The 11,692-nt window shown below is 31.3% G+C and overlaps 2 protein-coding genes across 28 annotated transcripts; both read left to right on the forward strand.

The window, feature by feature from the left end:
* LOC102579184 (uncharacterized) lies at positions 1 to 5,046 on the forward strand. 6 transcript variants are annotated; one of them, XR_001471868.1, is made up of 4 exons: positions 3 to 943; positions 1,191 to 1,423; positions 2,457 to 2,497; positions 2,578 to 4,130. XR_001471868.1 is itself a non-coding variant. In XM_015303650.1 (3 exons), exons 1-3 carry the CDS (start codon positions 547 to 549, stop codon positions 1,450 to 1,452), a joined length of 333 nt encoding a protein of 110 aa, XP_015159136.1. In that variant the 5' UTR covers positions 1 to 546; the 3' UTR covers positions 1,453 to 1,865. The 6 variants fall into 6 exon arrangements, 1 of the variants encoding a protein (XP_015159136.1); XR_368632.2 differs by lacking the exon at positions 1,191 to 1,423 and having other exon boundaries at positions 3 to 568; positions 812 to 943; XR_001471870.1 differs by lacking the exon at positions 1,191 to 1,423 and having other exon boundaries at positions 3 to 568; positions 895 to 943.
* Positions 5,047 to 6,221: 1,175 nt separating this feature from the next.
* LOC102579395 (uncharacterized) lies at positions 6,222 to 10,209 on the forward strand. Of its 22 annotated transcripts, none has more exons than XR_001471854.1 (7): positions 6,223 to 6,744; positions 6,866 to 6,962; positions 7,561 to 7,685; positions 8,129 to 8,216; positions 8,352 to 8,601; positions 9,779 to 9,860; positions 9,941 to 10,209. XR_001471854.1 is itself a non-coding variant. In XM_015303643.1 (5 exons), exons 1-5 carry the CDS (start codon positions 6,691 to 6,693, stop codon positions 9,802 to 9,804), a joined length of 390 nt encoding a protein of 129 aa, XP_015159129.1. In that variant the 5' UTR covers positions 6,222 to 6,690; the 3' UTR covers positions 9,805 to 10,209. The 22 variants fall into 22 exon arrangements, 10 of the variants coding, with proteins under 10 accessions (XP_015159129.1, XP_015159133.1, XP_015159131.1 ...); XR_001471855.1 differs by having other exon boundaries at positions 9,945 to 10,209; XR_001471856.1 differs by having other exon boundaries at positions 9,984 to 10,209.
* Positions 10,210 to 11,692: the final 1,483 nt, after the last annotated feature.

Raw genomic sequence — 11,692 nt, forward strand, 5'->3', positions numbered from 1 at the left:
ACGACCAATGGCAAAATAGATATTAAACCAATCTTACAAGGGCAAAATTGTAACTATAAAAATATATTAACAATCCTAGAGACTTTTTGGTATATGTTCCTCCAGAAGAATCTTCATCTTTCCACTCTCACTCTCCGCCAGCAACTTTCCTAAAATAATCTGAAAGTATTACCGATAAAAATCGTCTCCTTTCTCTCCTAATATTGATTTCAATCCCTCTCCGGAGATTCCTTCATGGAGGATCATTTGAACAAGTTACTAATGAATGATTCATTTTTCTGGATTTTATGAAGCAAAATTCAATTTATAACTGGAGCAAAATTCTTGTAACTTTCTTAGTTAGATAGTAAGACTCTAGGTAGTTTCGAAAATATTGAATTCATCAAAAAATAAAAATAAAATTGAAACTCTATTTTTCTCCTATCTTGTTTTTTCTTTCAATTCTATGTTTGTTTATATTTATTGGGTAAGGCTTTTTGCACTTCAACTATAGTAAATAGTTAGTTTGATCAAGGTAGAAGAGTATGTAAATTGATTGAATACTACATGTCGGAGAAACTGCAACTGGGTAAGTATTATTTTTTTCTCGGTTGTCTATTGCTACTTCAGAAATTTTTTGTCCTTCTCCCTCTCCCCTTCGCTGCATCAAAGCATTGTGTTTGTGATTTCTTTCCTATTCTGTTTTTTCTTAATTTCTTCTGCAATTATTTGTCTGCTTCGATTATTTTACCTTATTATTTTGATGGGTTACATTTGAAATTTTTTACCCTTTTATTGGTGTATTGACTATTGATAAATGTTGTATTTGCAGAGTTACCTTCACCCACCTTTTATTTATGATTGTGTTGTCTGTTAAAACTTAGATGAAAATTTTCATGTCCTCTATCTTGCTAGCTCTCGTGGATTCGGCTATGTCACCGTTGCTACAGTTGAGGATGCTAAGGTGATTTTGGTTTTATTTTGATTTTCATGTTATTGTTGTAATCATGTTTGTTTACTGATCTCAATTAAAATTTTCTTACACGATGTGGCCTTGTTTCTTGTGGTTTTGTTGTTAATTTAACTCATCATTTATGTATTTGTATGTTGTAGAATGCATTATTTAATGCGCACTTTCATGAAAATAGAATGCTAGAAGTGAAGATACACTGCTCTTACACTTTCTTGACAAATCTTTCATTGCCAAACAGAAACGCCATCAAAAGAACGATCAAGGGTAAATTCGTCATTTTGCTCAAAGACAAAAGAAAGAATCAGCTTTTTCTTGGCCTTTCTAGAACACTCGGTCGTTTCATTTCTTTGTTCCAACAATGGAGAATTTCTAGAAGACTCCTCCCAAGTGTCCATAATTTTCTTTCATCCAAACTTAAATTCAAAGGCCTACTCATTAGCTTCGTCTTCGTATCTGAACGTGCATTCTTAGGTCAGCTTTTGCCTCAATATTTGCCCTGATCTTCTTTTAGAAAAGATTAAATTTCCAATATCATAACTTAAAATTCATAGTTGTTGTGGTTATTGTTCTACCCAACACTCTCTTCTATGTTCTCTTTGATTTTTCATACGGTACTGCAAAATCAAATTAGTTTTTTTCTCTCAATATTTTCACAATCTTATTCTGGTAGCGTTCACAATTTCAATTTTATGGGTTAAATTCATGTCTGCTACTGTTATTGTTCTATCTGTTACTATTATTGTTCTGTCACATTAATTTTCTTCCTTTCGGTCTTCATTATTGCTTGTTCTCGAACAAGAGAAATTGAAGAATGCAATTAAAAATTAATAGCTAAAAACATTGTATTGTAATTGAGATTCAAAATTCGATAATAGGGGTAAAAAATGAATATTTGTGAAGAATGCGGTGTGAGCTTTCAAAGTCTGCTCATTTGAAGTAGCATATGTGAAGTCATTCACTCGAGATTATTGTTGTTGCATAAATTTTGTCAATCTCCATTTGTGATGTTATCACACACAAGTTACTTTGCTAAAAGTTTAGTTTTTGAGATTATTTTCGTCAAATTTATTTGTTGATTTTAATATAGATTATTATTAAAAAATAAGTTCAAAAGCGTTCCATGACAGAACATACTATGCCAATAGTATTTTGAAAAGTAATACCAACTCCTTGAACATATCTACATTCTAGACTAGATACAACTGTGGAATCAAAGAAAAAATGATGTAATTGTTTGTTATATAGTTTTAAAAATAATCGTGATGTCCGTGTCAGCTTGCTTTCATGCACCGTGACTAATTTCACGGGTTGATCTTATTTGTTTTTTCTATGTGTAAAAATTTAATTATAGATTTCATGGTTCATTTTTCTTGATATTAGGCTTAAATAAGTAGAACAAAATGGCTAAGAAATTCTTGAGTATAGAGCTAGCTTCATTGCTGAAGAACTTATAGCATGTAAACTAATTTCTAAAAGTTCCTCAGATATATTGCTCTTTTTTCAGGACTTTTTCAATAGGAAAGCACCATTTCTCAAGGCAATATGGTAATGCCATTATCTATGAGCAACAATATCTATAGATGCATACCAATTTTTTAAATGTTTCTCCCACAAAAATAGATTAGTTGAGCATCTTTCGAAGAAACTGCGGTCAGCCATACATCAAATGCAGTTGGTAGAACCCGTTCGACGATTCATTTCAAAGTAACTCGGTAAGAAATTCTTCTCATCCTTTCGCAACTCTCTATGAGTTTAGTTGAACAAATTTTTTTAAAAGTTAAACAAGGAACTGATAGTATTCCTACTCTTTTCTGAACCACCACGAAGCCAAAAAAAATTAAAAGCTAAGCCTATATATGTCATGTACAAGCATGTAGTGGTAGAAACTAAAAGAGTTAATGTTGCCGAACTTCTTCTTTTTTTAAATTTTTTTTACCCTCAACTCTATGGGCCTGATTTCTATAATTAAAATGGTAAATGGAGAAGATTGTTGCTTGAAAGTTGTTACTGAATGAATTTACTACTACTGAATACCCCAGATGCCTAAATCAAGTATGTTGCATCTTACATTTCTATTTTTTTTTTTTTTTTCTTTATACATGCAAGATATTTTCTACTTTGGCTATGTCATGGTACAAGTTCTAACACTCATTGTGTCGTGAATGTGTATACTAAGAGAATCACTAATTATTCCACCTCCTTTCACCTTTGGAGTTGGTGGAAGGTGTTGAGTTCAAACATCAAAAGGTACATATATATTTAACATTCGAAGTTTTAAATGTAAGAGAGTGACTTTGATGAGATTATATATTAGATGTCGACAAATGTATTTTAGGATGGATAAGATGGTTAATATATATTGTTAGTCATTTGACAAGCTATTCTCTATAGACGACTTACATTATTGTTTTAGGATGAGAGTTGAGATGTAACATTATCAGTTTCAAGAAAAAAAATGATAGTTGAGATGTTCTTACTCCTCCTCGAGATGTTACACTTATAAGACTAAAGAGGCAAATATGAATTCCTTTTCTTTCTTTCTAAATCAATGTGCTGCATCAATTTTTTATTCCTCAGCATAAAGTGCTTAAGTACCATTATGCTTTTCTAAATGGTATGAGTTTCGTTATGCTATTATTTTTGGCACGTACAGATCTTCCTTAATCAAGATTCATTATGTCGGGTCCGTGCTTACAATATGCTTCTCCTTTGCATCACCCCCAAATAACATTTTCTAGGAGCATCTATAAGTGAGCTCCTAGAAATATAAAATATTGGGCCATCAGAGTAATCAGATACACAATTTGAACTAAAAGTACAAACAATATTTCTCAACAGATGTATTGTGCATTTCTTCTTAACTCTTGAGTCGCAAACTTAGCTTAGCACTTTTTATATGTCAAATGATAATTTGTATATGTGCAGGAGAAAAAATCATGTCTGATGGTTCTAAGAATCGACTGAACAATGTTAAACCTTAACAAAGAATAAGATTAACATTTATACTTATATCATCACTTTTTTCATTTCAACTTTTTTATATTTTGTTCTTTTAATTAGATTTTACAGTTGTGTTTGTTTCTTTAAGGGTATTTTCATGAATTTAAGGTTGTACAATAGAGATCAATGGTAACTTGGAGCAGGTTTATCTCTATTGAATGAATTTTATGATTATTCATCTTCATTTCTTCTATTATAGCTAAACTTGCTCAAATACGTATAATGTATTTTGATATTGATATTACAAGAATCAAGAAGGGAATTTATCAATGAAAAATTATTGAAAAAGTTGCCTAAAGTATCAGCATTTCCTAATGGATTAGCCGCATAAGGCAGTTGCATAATCTTTAACCCAATTGAATGTACCTCATTTAGGACTTGATTAATCTAGAGTCTTCACTTTAATTGATCCACCAGTCTTGCTATATGTTACACTACTACATGTAATTGCGGTACATTCTTTGTGATTGGATTTGATGGAAAAGCTTTTCTTTTCGACTTAGTTATGAAGATTTTTTCCGGAGATCAGTTATACAATATCAATTAAGTTGATGTTTTTCTTTTCTATAAAGAAAACAAGGAATGGTCAACATAGAGAGATATTAGACAATATACATTGAATAAGTCATACTGTAATTGGTCAAGATAATATATACTTTGCAGACTAAACTTTATGCTTATTGTATTTTCAGATTTATCTTTAGGTTTTTATTTATTTATTCCTGAAACATTTTATCTCTGCATCATTTGGAAGCTCTTCCTCTTATTAGCACCACATTAAATTTGAAAATTCCAGAGCTCTGTCCAAGAGATTGCATTTTAATTGTGAATTTGATCATACTATGGATGCTCCTTCCTCGTGGTCAGATTCATCACCTTCTGACCCTTAGTTATTCAAGTTTTTTGATGAATTTTGTGTAGATTTTCCAATATTAGATATTTGTATAGTTCTTTTATTACTTTTTTGTAGGCAACATGTATAGTTTTAATCAATATAATCTTACATGCTTTCATGATTTTGCTATGGATACCTTGACAAAATTAGTTGTAGGAACAAATGTTTCTATTGTAGTTATATTTAAAGAGGACCCTAATGACTATTCTTTTCTTTACTTCTTTAATAGTAATAATCTATTCACATTATATTTTCTACCGTGATTATGATTGTCTTTTTCGCTATCTGAACCTTCATATGCTCTTCAATTCAATTCTTTTTGTTATAATGTTACATTAGAAGCTCAGCTCTTAGAAGTGTATCTGAGTTTTTTATTCCTTTTCTTTTTCTTTTTTTAGTGTATGACACCTTGCATTAGATTAATATACTTGGATGTTGTCACTACTATTGATCTAATGAACCTAAGAAGCAAGTACTAAGATCCTTTTTAATTTTAGGGACAATACTGAATTAAATTGGAAGTGCAAAATACACGTAATCTTAGATTAACTCATGAAGAGTACATAAAAAGCTGCAAATTGTCATGGTACTGAAATTTTGTGAACAAGTAGCTTCATGCTATATTACGGTTGCTTAAAAAATACTGAATGTTTCAAACCTATCAATTATATATATATATATATATATATCAATTATATATAGAAGCTTTTTTGGTGATATTATTTATTGATGATGTGAAATAAAGTTTCAAGTGGCTAGGTACTGAATTAGCACTGTTGTCTTTATCCCTGTTTCCTTTTTTCGAAGTGTTGTCTTTATCCCTGTTTTCTTTTTTCGGTTGACAAATTTTAATATATTTAGATTGAAATGTATTTTTGAGCATATTATTTGATTAATTATTTTCCTGAATAATACAAGTGGTGATGAAACCTTATGTTTTCTAGAGATTGTGTGTTGATCTGTTTATCAACATTTTTGGTAGCTTAATTAGGAGATCATTAATACATTTATTCATGTTGTGCAGTTTGAATCTACATTGTTTGTTTACTTTTTCTTATCAAATGTTGTAAGAACTTTTAGTTTCTTATTTTACTTAAACTTTCATACAAACAACAAAGGGCTATTGGCCTTCCTCCATACCTAAGAGGCAATTTTGTAGTATATTTGTAAATATAAATTTGCATTCCTTACAATTTTGTAATACAAATAATTTGTTTCAAATAAAATGTATCAAAAAATTTCATTAACCAATTTGTTGGGCCCGTGCATAGCACGGGCTGCACTGATCTAGTTTCTATTTCTATTATATAGAAAAGCCATGGGCTGAACGACCAAGGGCGTAGTCGTAATTATATTATTATTCAAGGGTAAATGATAAACACTATGTCGGCTACTAGATCATTCGTTTCATATTCATCTCTTGTGTCAGTGTTCCTTCAAGTTTTTTCACACGGTTCAATCAGCTTTCAAAAATTTGAAGGAACTTTTTAAAGTGTACATCAAAATTTCAGCAAAAAAATTTAGACCCTGGTTTGGCTTATTAGGATTTTTTTGCTAATTCTGAACCCAAATTCCAGTTTCGTCGACAGTTGTTCTGTCATCGATTCAGCTATTAACATGGAAATTTGAACGGTTATCAGCAGCTTCATCTGTGTAATAAAGTGTTATTATCACCAAATCAGACCCAAGCTTCAACAATGGTGAATTTCAAAGCTTTCTACCAAAAAGGTTTCCCGATTCCGTAGGTAAATTTCAAATTCCAACTTCAAAAGACGGCACCAAACAAATTTCAGCTACCAACTTCGCTTTTAGAGATTCCAACAGACAACATTAGAGTCTCGAAATGCCTACCGACATGAAATTTCTCAGTTTAGTTTCTAATGATTTACTTACTAAGGTACGCTTATTTAGCTATGTTGAGAGTATTTAAATTAGATGAATCTGATAACAGTATTAAGTGTACTAACTCGAAGTTGATTAGTTTTCCTACTTTGACAATCGATAATTCATGTGTATAGCAGAGTGAAGCCAAAGAACGATCCAGGGCAAAGTTGTTAGCTGTAAATATGACAATAGTAAACCAGGGCAAAGCTGTTAGCTGTAAGTATGACAATGGTAATTATCTATGACTGATATTTTAGTTAACAACCACATATTCCTATTTCCTTTCCAACTACACTGCTTGAGCTTCCATTTGGTAATTGTAAGCTGCTTCTACTAAGCTTTTGTTTACTCTTTGTGCGAGTTGGGAATCAACAAAATCTCTTTCTTCAATGAAATCAAATAGCAGATTGTCTTTATGGATAGAAAAGGAGATTGAGAATTAATGATATTGCAAGTAAAATGAAGTTGAAAAGGATAATCTATTTACGGTCAGACCAAAACTTTGAAAAACCAAATCGATGACCAAAGACAAACCAAATGAGACCCGTTAACTGTTGAATTTGGAACTATGTAACAGTTGTGATTGATATACATCAATGATATTAGTTGGTTTCTGCAGCTTAACTCGAGTCTGTCTATCAACAGACGATGTGCAGTTGGCCATCCATAAGTAGGGGCAACGTTGTGCACACATTACCCTTCGATTGAACAAAAAGAAACTCTCCTTTTTGTTCATTAGCATACAAGCACTCTCCATAGATCAGAACACTCTTAAAATATTTTGTTCTTGATATTTTGCATAAACAAAGGCCCTTTGTATGTCATGTAGATGACTGCCAATCCAGCTACCATCGAAAGGTGGGACTGAGCGGCATTTTCGCACAGATAAAGAAGGAGCCTACTTCGGATATAATGAAATGTGAATGCCAGGATTGTCATCACACTTTCTCAACTGTAAGGGACTACAATTTCCTAAATGTAGATAGAGTTTCATTTCGTTAAAAATCACAGTTTCTTTTGCTAGAATTCCATATCGCAAGTTCATTACAAGTTCGAGGAGAAATGCTTATATAGCTAGCAACAGTTTTTAACCTTAACCAAAGATATCATTGTATCAGGTCGTTGCCAAGAACAGATAGAATGATTAATTGATAGTGATGAACTTTTGTATGAATAGCATGAAAGATACTGATATAAATAAATAAAAATTAACATGCTAATCGAACTTCCTTGGAATCATTTCCTAAAAGATGGCTATATGAATAAGAAAAATATTAGTTGACATTCTCTTATACCTCAGTTTATCAACAACTGAAAGAAAAATAATAATTAAAAGCATAGATAAAGATAGTTTATTCAGAAAAAGTTGAATCCTTTTCTCTTGGATTCACTGGCAGGCCAGCAAAAAATATCTATTCTGTTTCTGTTCTTCCGCAGTCATATCATCTGGCCCTCTTGCATCCTCCAAGATCCAGGCTTATTCTGGTGAGTGTTGGTTGAATTTTTGAAGTTCTTGCCTAATAATATCTATAGGTGTAGATACATGTGTTGTATAGATGTAAATATCTATTCCTATATTAATCATTTGGAAGAAAATTTGGTGCATTGATGCGAGAGAAGAGGAAACAGTTGACAAGAGATATCGGAGGTTTTTCAGCGAGGAGTGTCGAGTGTGTGACAGGTCCACTTGAGTTTAGTTCTGTGTGACAGGTCCACTTGAGTTTAGTTCCAGCGAAAATGGTGAAAATGCGTGTTAGATATTGTATTTGACAGTGTTGGCCTTCTTCAATGAAGGAAAGAGTTCACAACAAAGGACTATAGTAATGTGGCGAAGCCTTGACGCCAATAGATTCTTTAACCTTCTTCACAGGTCGGTTCTTTGTTGCTTTCTTTATTGTTCCTCTTCGCCATGACTTTAATTTCTCTAATTCTGGGTCTCACAAGTATGTTTAAAATAGAAGAATATAACCTTGCTCCAATTTGTTGTGTAGACTACTTTTAACACTCCAATACTCCACATATTTAGGTAATACACAGAGATGAGTTAACTGTTAAAGAATTTTTGGATATAGTTTGTTTGAAGGATTGTTTACCTTCTTTGTTTGTGTGGATTACATGGTGTAGAATATTTTCTAATGTTTCTTCCTAAAAAAGTATAGGAAGAGGAAGTTATGTTGGATGATCGAATAGCCCACAATTAAAGACTATAAAGATGATATTAATGAAAAATGATTTTGCCTTATGTTATCTGGTTTTTTATATAAATTGATTTCGTCTTTAAAATATTATCTCAATGGTGAAGGAAAAGAGAGAAATTAACATGGATGCACTTTTTAAGAATGCAGAAACCCATGAAACAAATAACATGAAAAATGGGTGCGATAATGTACTTGAAGTAGAAAGGTCACACAAATTATATCAGTTTACCATTGGAAAAAAATGTTCAAGACGTCACATGAGAAATGAAAACACGAAACCTTGCAAATATTTAGTTGATAAAACTAAACAAATCACAAAGATAAAGAACAATCAACTTTGTTCATACTTTTCAACTTAGTTGAAATTTGTCATTAATATGTTCTAGGGCAGCAATTATTGAAACTTTTGATACATTTTAGAGACTCCAATCTAGATTTTTCAAATGATATTAGAAAAGATCCATCAAATGAGCAACTGATGTAGCAAAGATTTTTGATAATACGCCCAAAATAACTGAGTAGTTTTTCTTTGATGCTCTACATCTTGAAGCTAATTATTTTACTTCTCCGAATTTGATTTTATTATTTTAATTAGTTGAGTTGTATTTTCTTAGTTGAGTTGATAATGAGGGTTAATGTATGGATTCATGTGCTCCATACTTGCTATTTAAATTTGATCCTCAACCAACATGGCCTCATCTTAATGATATCATTAGCAAGTATAGCAACTAAGCATTCAACTTAATAGTGACATATTATCTCGCAAGGGTCATTAGAATTGGATCGAGATATTGCCAGTGTATTTTGTTTTACATGATTTTAAAGTCACTAATAGATATTACTGTACAGGCCACAGGAGATGCCCTTTGGTGTGAAGACTCGTACTTCCACAAATATGACACAATTTTTTGTTCCACGAGTTAGTGGTAAGGTTAGCTTACATTCTACCCTTCTCATACCTCATTGATCAGATTTCATTGAATATGTTATTGGCCTCCTCATCTTTCGAAGGAAGAGTCTGGAGGAGCTGAATGAATTTTCATGTGCACTGTAGACAAATCTTTGCCATTGTATTATTCAAGAGGTGAAATTGTTGGTGTGAGCCCAAATACATATGTCCAATCAAATACATGTATTGATAGTATATGTGCAAGTGATTTTTGCTTCTTGAGCAGTCTCTTGCCTATTTTCATATTCATCGAATTGAAATATTTTGTTATAAGAATAATGGTGTATATATTGGTTCATTTTTTTTAATGGGAGTTGTACATTTCTAACAATTTCTTATCTAAGACGCATTGTGTTCGTAAAAATTTAATTTGATTACTTTAGAGGTAATATTTGTAGCTATATGACATCTATACAAGTAAAGAAATCAACAAAACTCTATGCTAGAATATGAATGTTGCTTCTACAAAATAATAAATTTATCTTTTTTTAAAAAATCTTTAATTGAACACGAATTTATCTTTTTTTTAAAAACCTTTAATTGAACACATTGGGCCGTGCAGAGCACGGCTTCCCTCATCTAGTATTTTCATATGTAGCCAAAAGAGAAGTTTTTGTATTATGAAAAACCAAAAAAGTATTACTCTCTCCGTTTGTATTTATATTCACCAAATCAATTCTTACTTTATCATTTATATTCACCAAATTGAAAGCAATAATAAATTTTATATCGGTGAGAATAATAAATTTTAAAAGTAATGATGTGATTATTAATTTTATTTACATATGAAATATATGTTCAGTAGATATAATGCGGAGTTATTTTAACAAAATATAAACTTGTGGGTTAACTTTTATATTTAAAAAATCTCAAATCATGATATGAAATTCCCATATCATGATTTTTGGAGAATATGATATTCCTTCTCATGATATGAAATCATGAGATGGAATCAACGTGAAATTGCATGTCCAAACGCTGATTCCATCTCACGATTTCGTTAGTTTAATTTGACACAAAATTTATAAAAGAAAGAATATTTTTTGAAATTTGTGATTTAAAATAAGTATAATAGATAGTTGTGTGAGTATATATATCATTTCATTAAAATAAAATGAACATTTTAAAATTAAATTATATTATATGTTGACTTGTTTGTGTGATTAGTTAATAATAGGGTAGGAGGCTAGTGATTTGGAATTGCAGTATATTTGTGGAATCCTGTTTGTTTTCGCCAGTACAATTACGGTTTTGTGATATAATAAAAGTAATCACAAATTTAGATTTGCTATTCATGGGAAAAGTTGTTCAATAATTAGTTGACGTGGAAATGGTGATGCAGCAATAAGATGCTTAGACAATCACAAGAGAGGGCCAAGTCTTGGAGGAGGGACAAGGAATAAAGATGATGATCTTGCCTTGTTTAAAGCAGAGAAAGAGAGAATTTCTTGCTTCAAAGACGAATTTGCCTTGTTTTACATTTCGTCTAATCGTTACTCTTCCCTGATCAATACTAGAAACTCATTCTTTATCATTAATTGAGCTACTTCTCGATCGGGGGTTGTAAGCTCACGATATCCATTCCGGGAGATTATGGGTGTGTTTGGTATGAAGGAAAATGTTTTCCTAGAAAACAAGTTGATTTTTGACTTATTTTCTCATGTTTGGTTGGTGAGTAGAAAATATTTTTCGGAAAAGATTTTTAGTGTTTGACTTATGAATGAAAAATATTTTTGAGAAATATCTTTTATTTTAACTAGAGTAGAAAATAATTTTTGAAATTGAAAATATTTTTTAAAAATAAACTTAAATTT

This window comes from Solanum tuberosum, unplaced genomic scaffold (assembly GCF_000226075.1).
Source record: "Solanum tuberosum cultivar DM 1-3 516 R44 unplaced genomic scaffold, SolTub_3.0 scf00462, whole genome shotgun sequence".
In the NCBI taxonomy this organism is placed as follows: Eukaryota; Viridiplantae; Streptophyta; class Magnoliopsida; order Solanales; family Solanaceae; genus Solanum; species Solanum tuberosum.

What these genes read in the sequence shown, in the direction of transcription:
- LOC102579184 (XM_015303650.1), top strand. Translation starts at nt 547, where the DNA reads ATGTCGGAGAAACTGCAACTGG. An exon ending in GTCGGAGAAACTGCAACTGG is followed by an intron (nt 569 to 894) that starts GTAAGTATTATT and finishes CTATCTTGCTAG; the next exon opens with CTCTCGTGGATTCGGCTATG. An exon ending in CTACAGTTGAGGATGCTAAG is followed by an intron (nt 944 to 1,190) that starts GTGATTTTGGTT and finishes ATTGCCAAACAG; the next exon opens with AAACGCCATCAAAAGAACGA.
- LOC102579395 (XM_015303640.1), top strand. Translation starts at nt 6,691, where the DNA reads ATGCCTACCGACATGAAATTTCTCAGTTTAGTTTCTAATGATTTACTT. An exon ending in GTCATCACACTTTCTCAACT is followed by an intron (nt 7,686 to 8,128) that starts GTAAGGGACTAC and finishes ATTCACTGGCAG; the next exon opens with GCCAGCAAAAAATATCTATT. An exon ending in CAAGATCCAGGCTTATTCTG is followed by an intron (nt 8,217 to 8,351) that starts GTGAGTGTTGGT and finishes ATGCGAGAGAAG; the next exon opens with AGGAAACAGTTGACAAGAGA.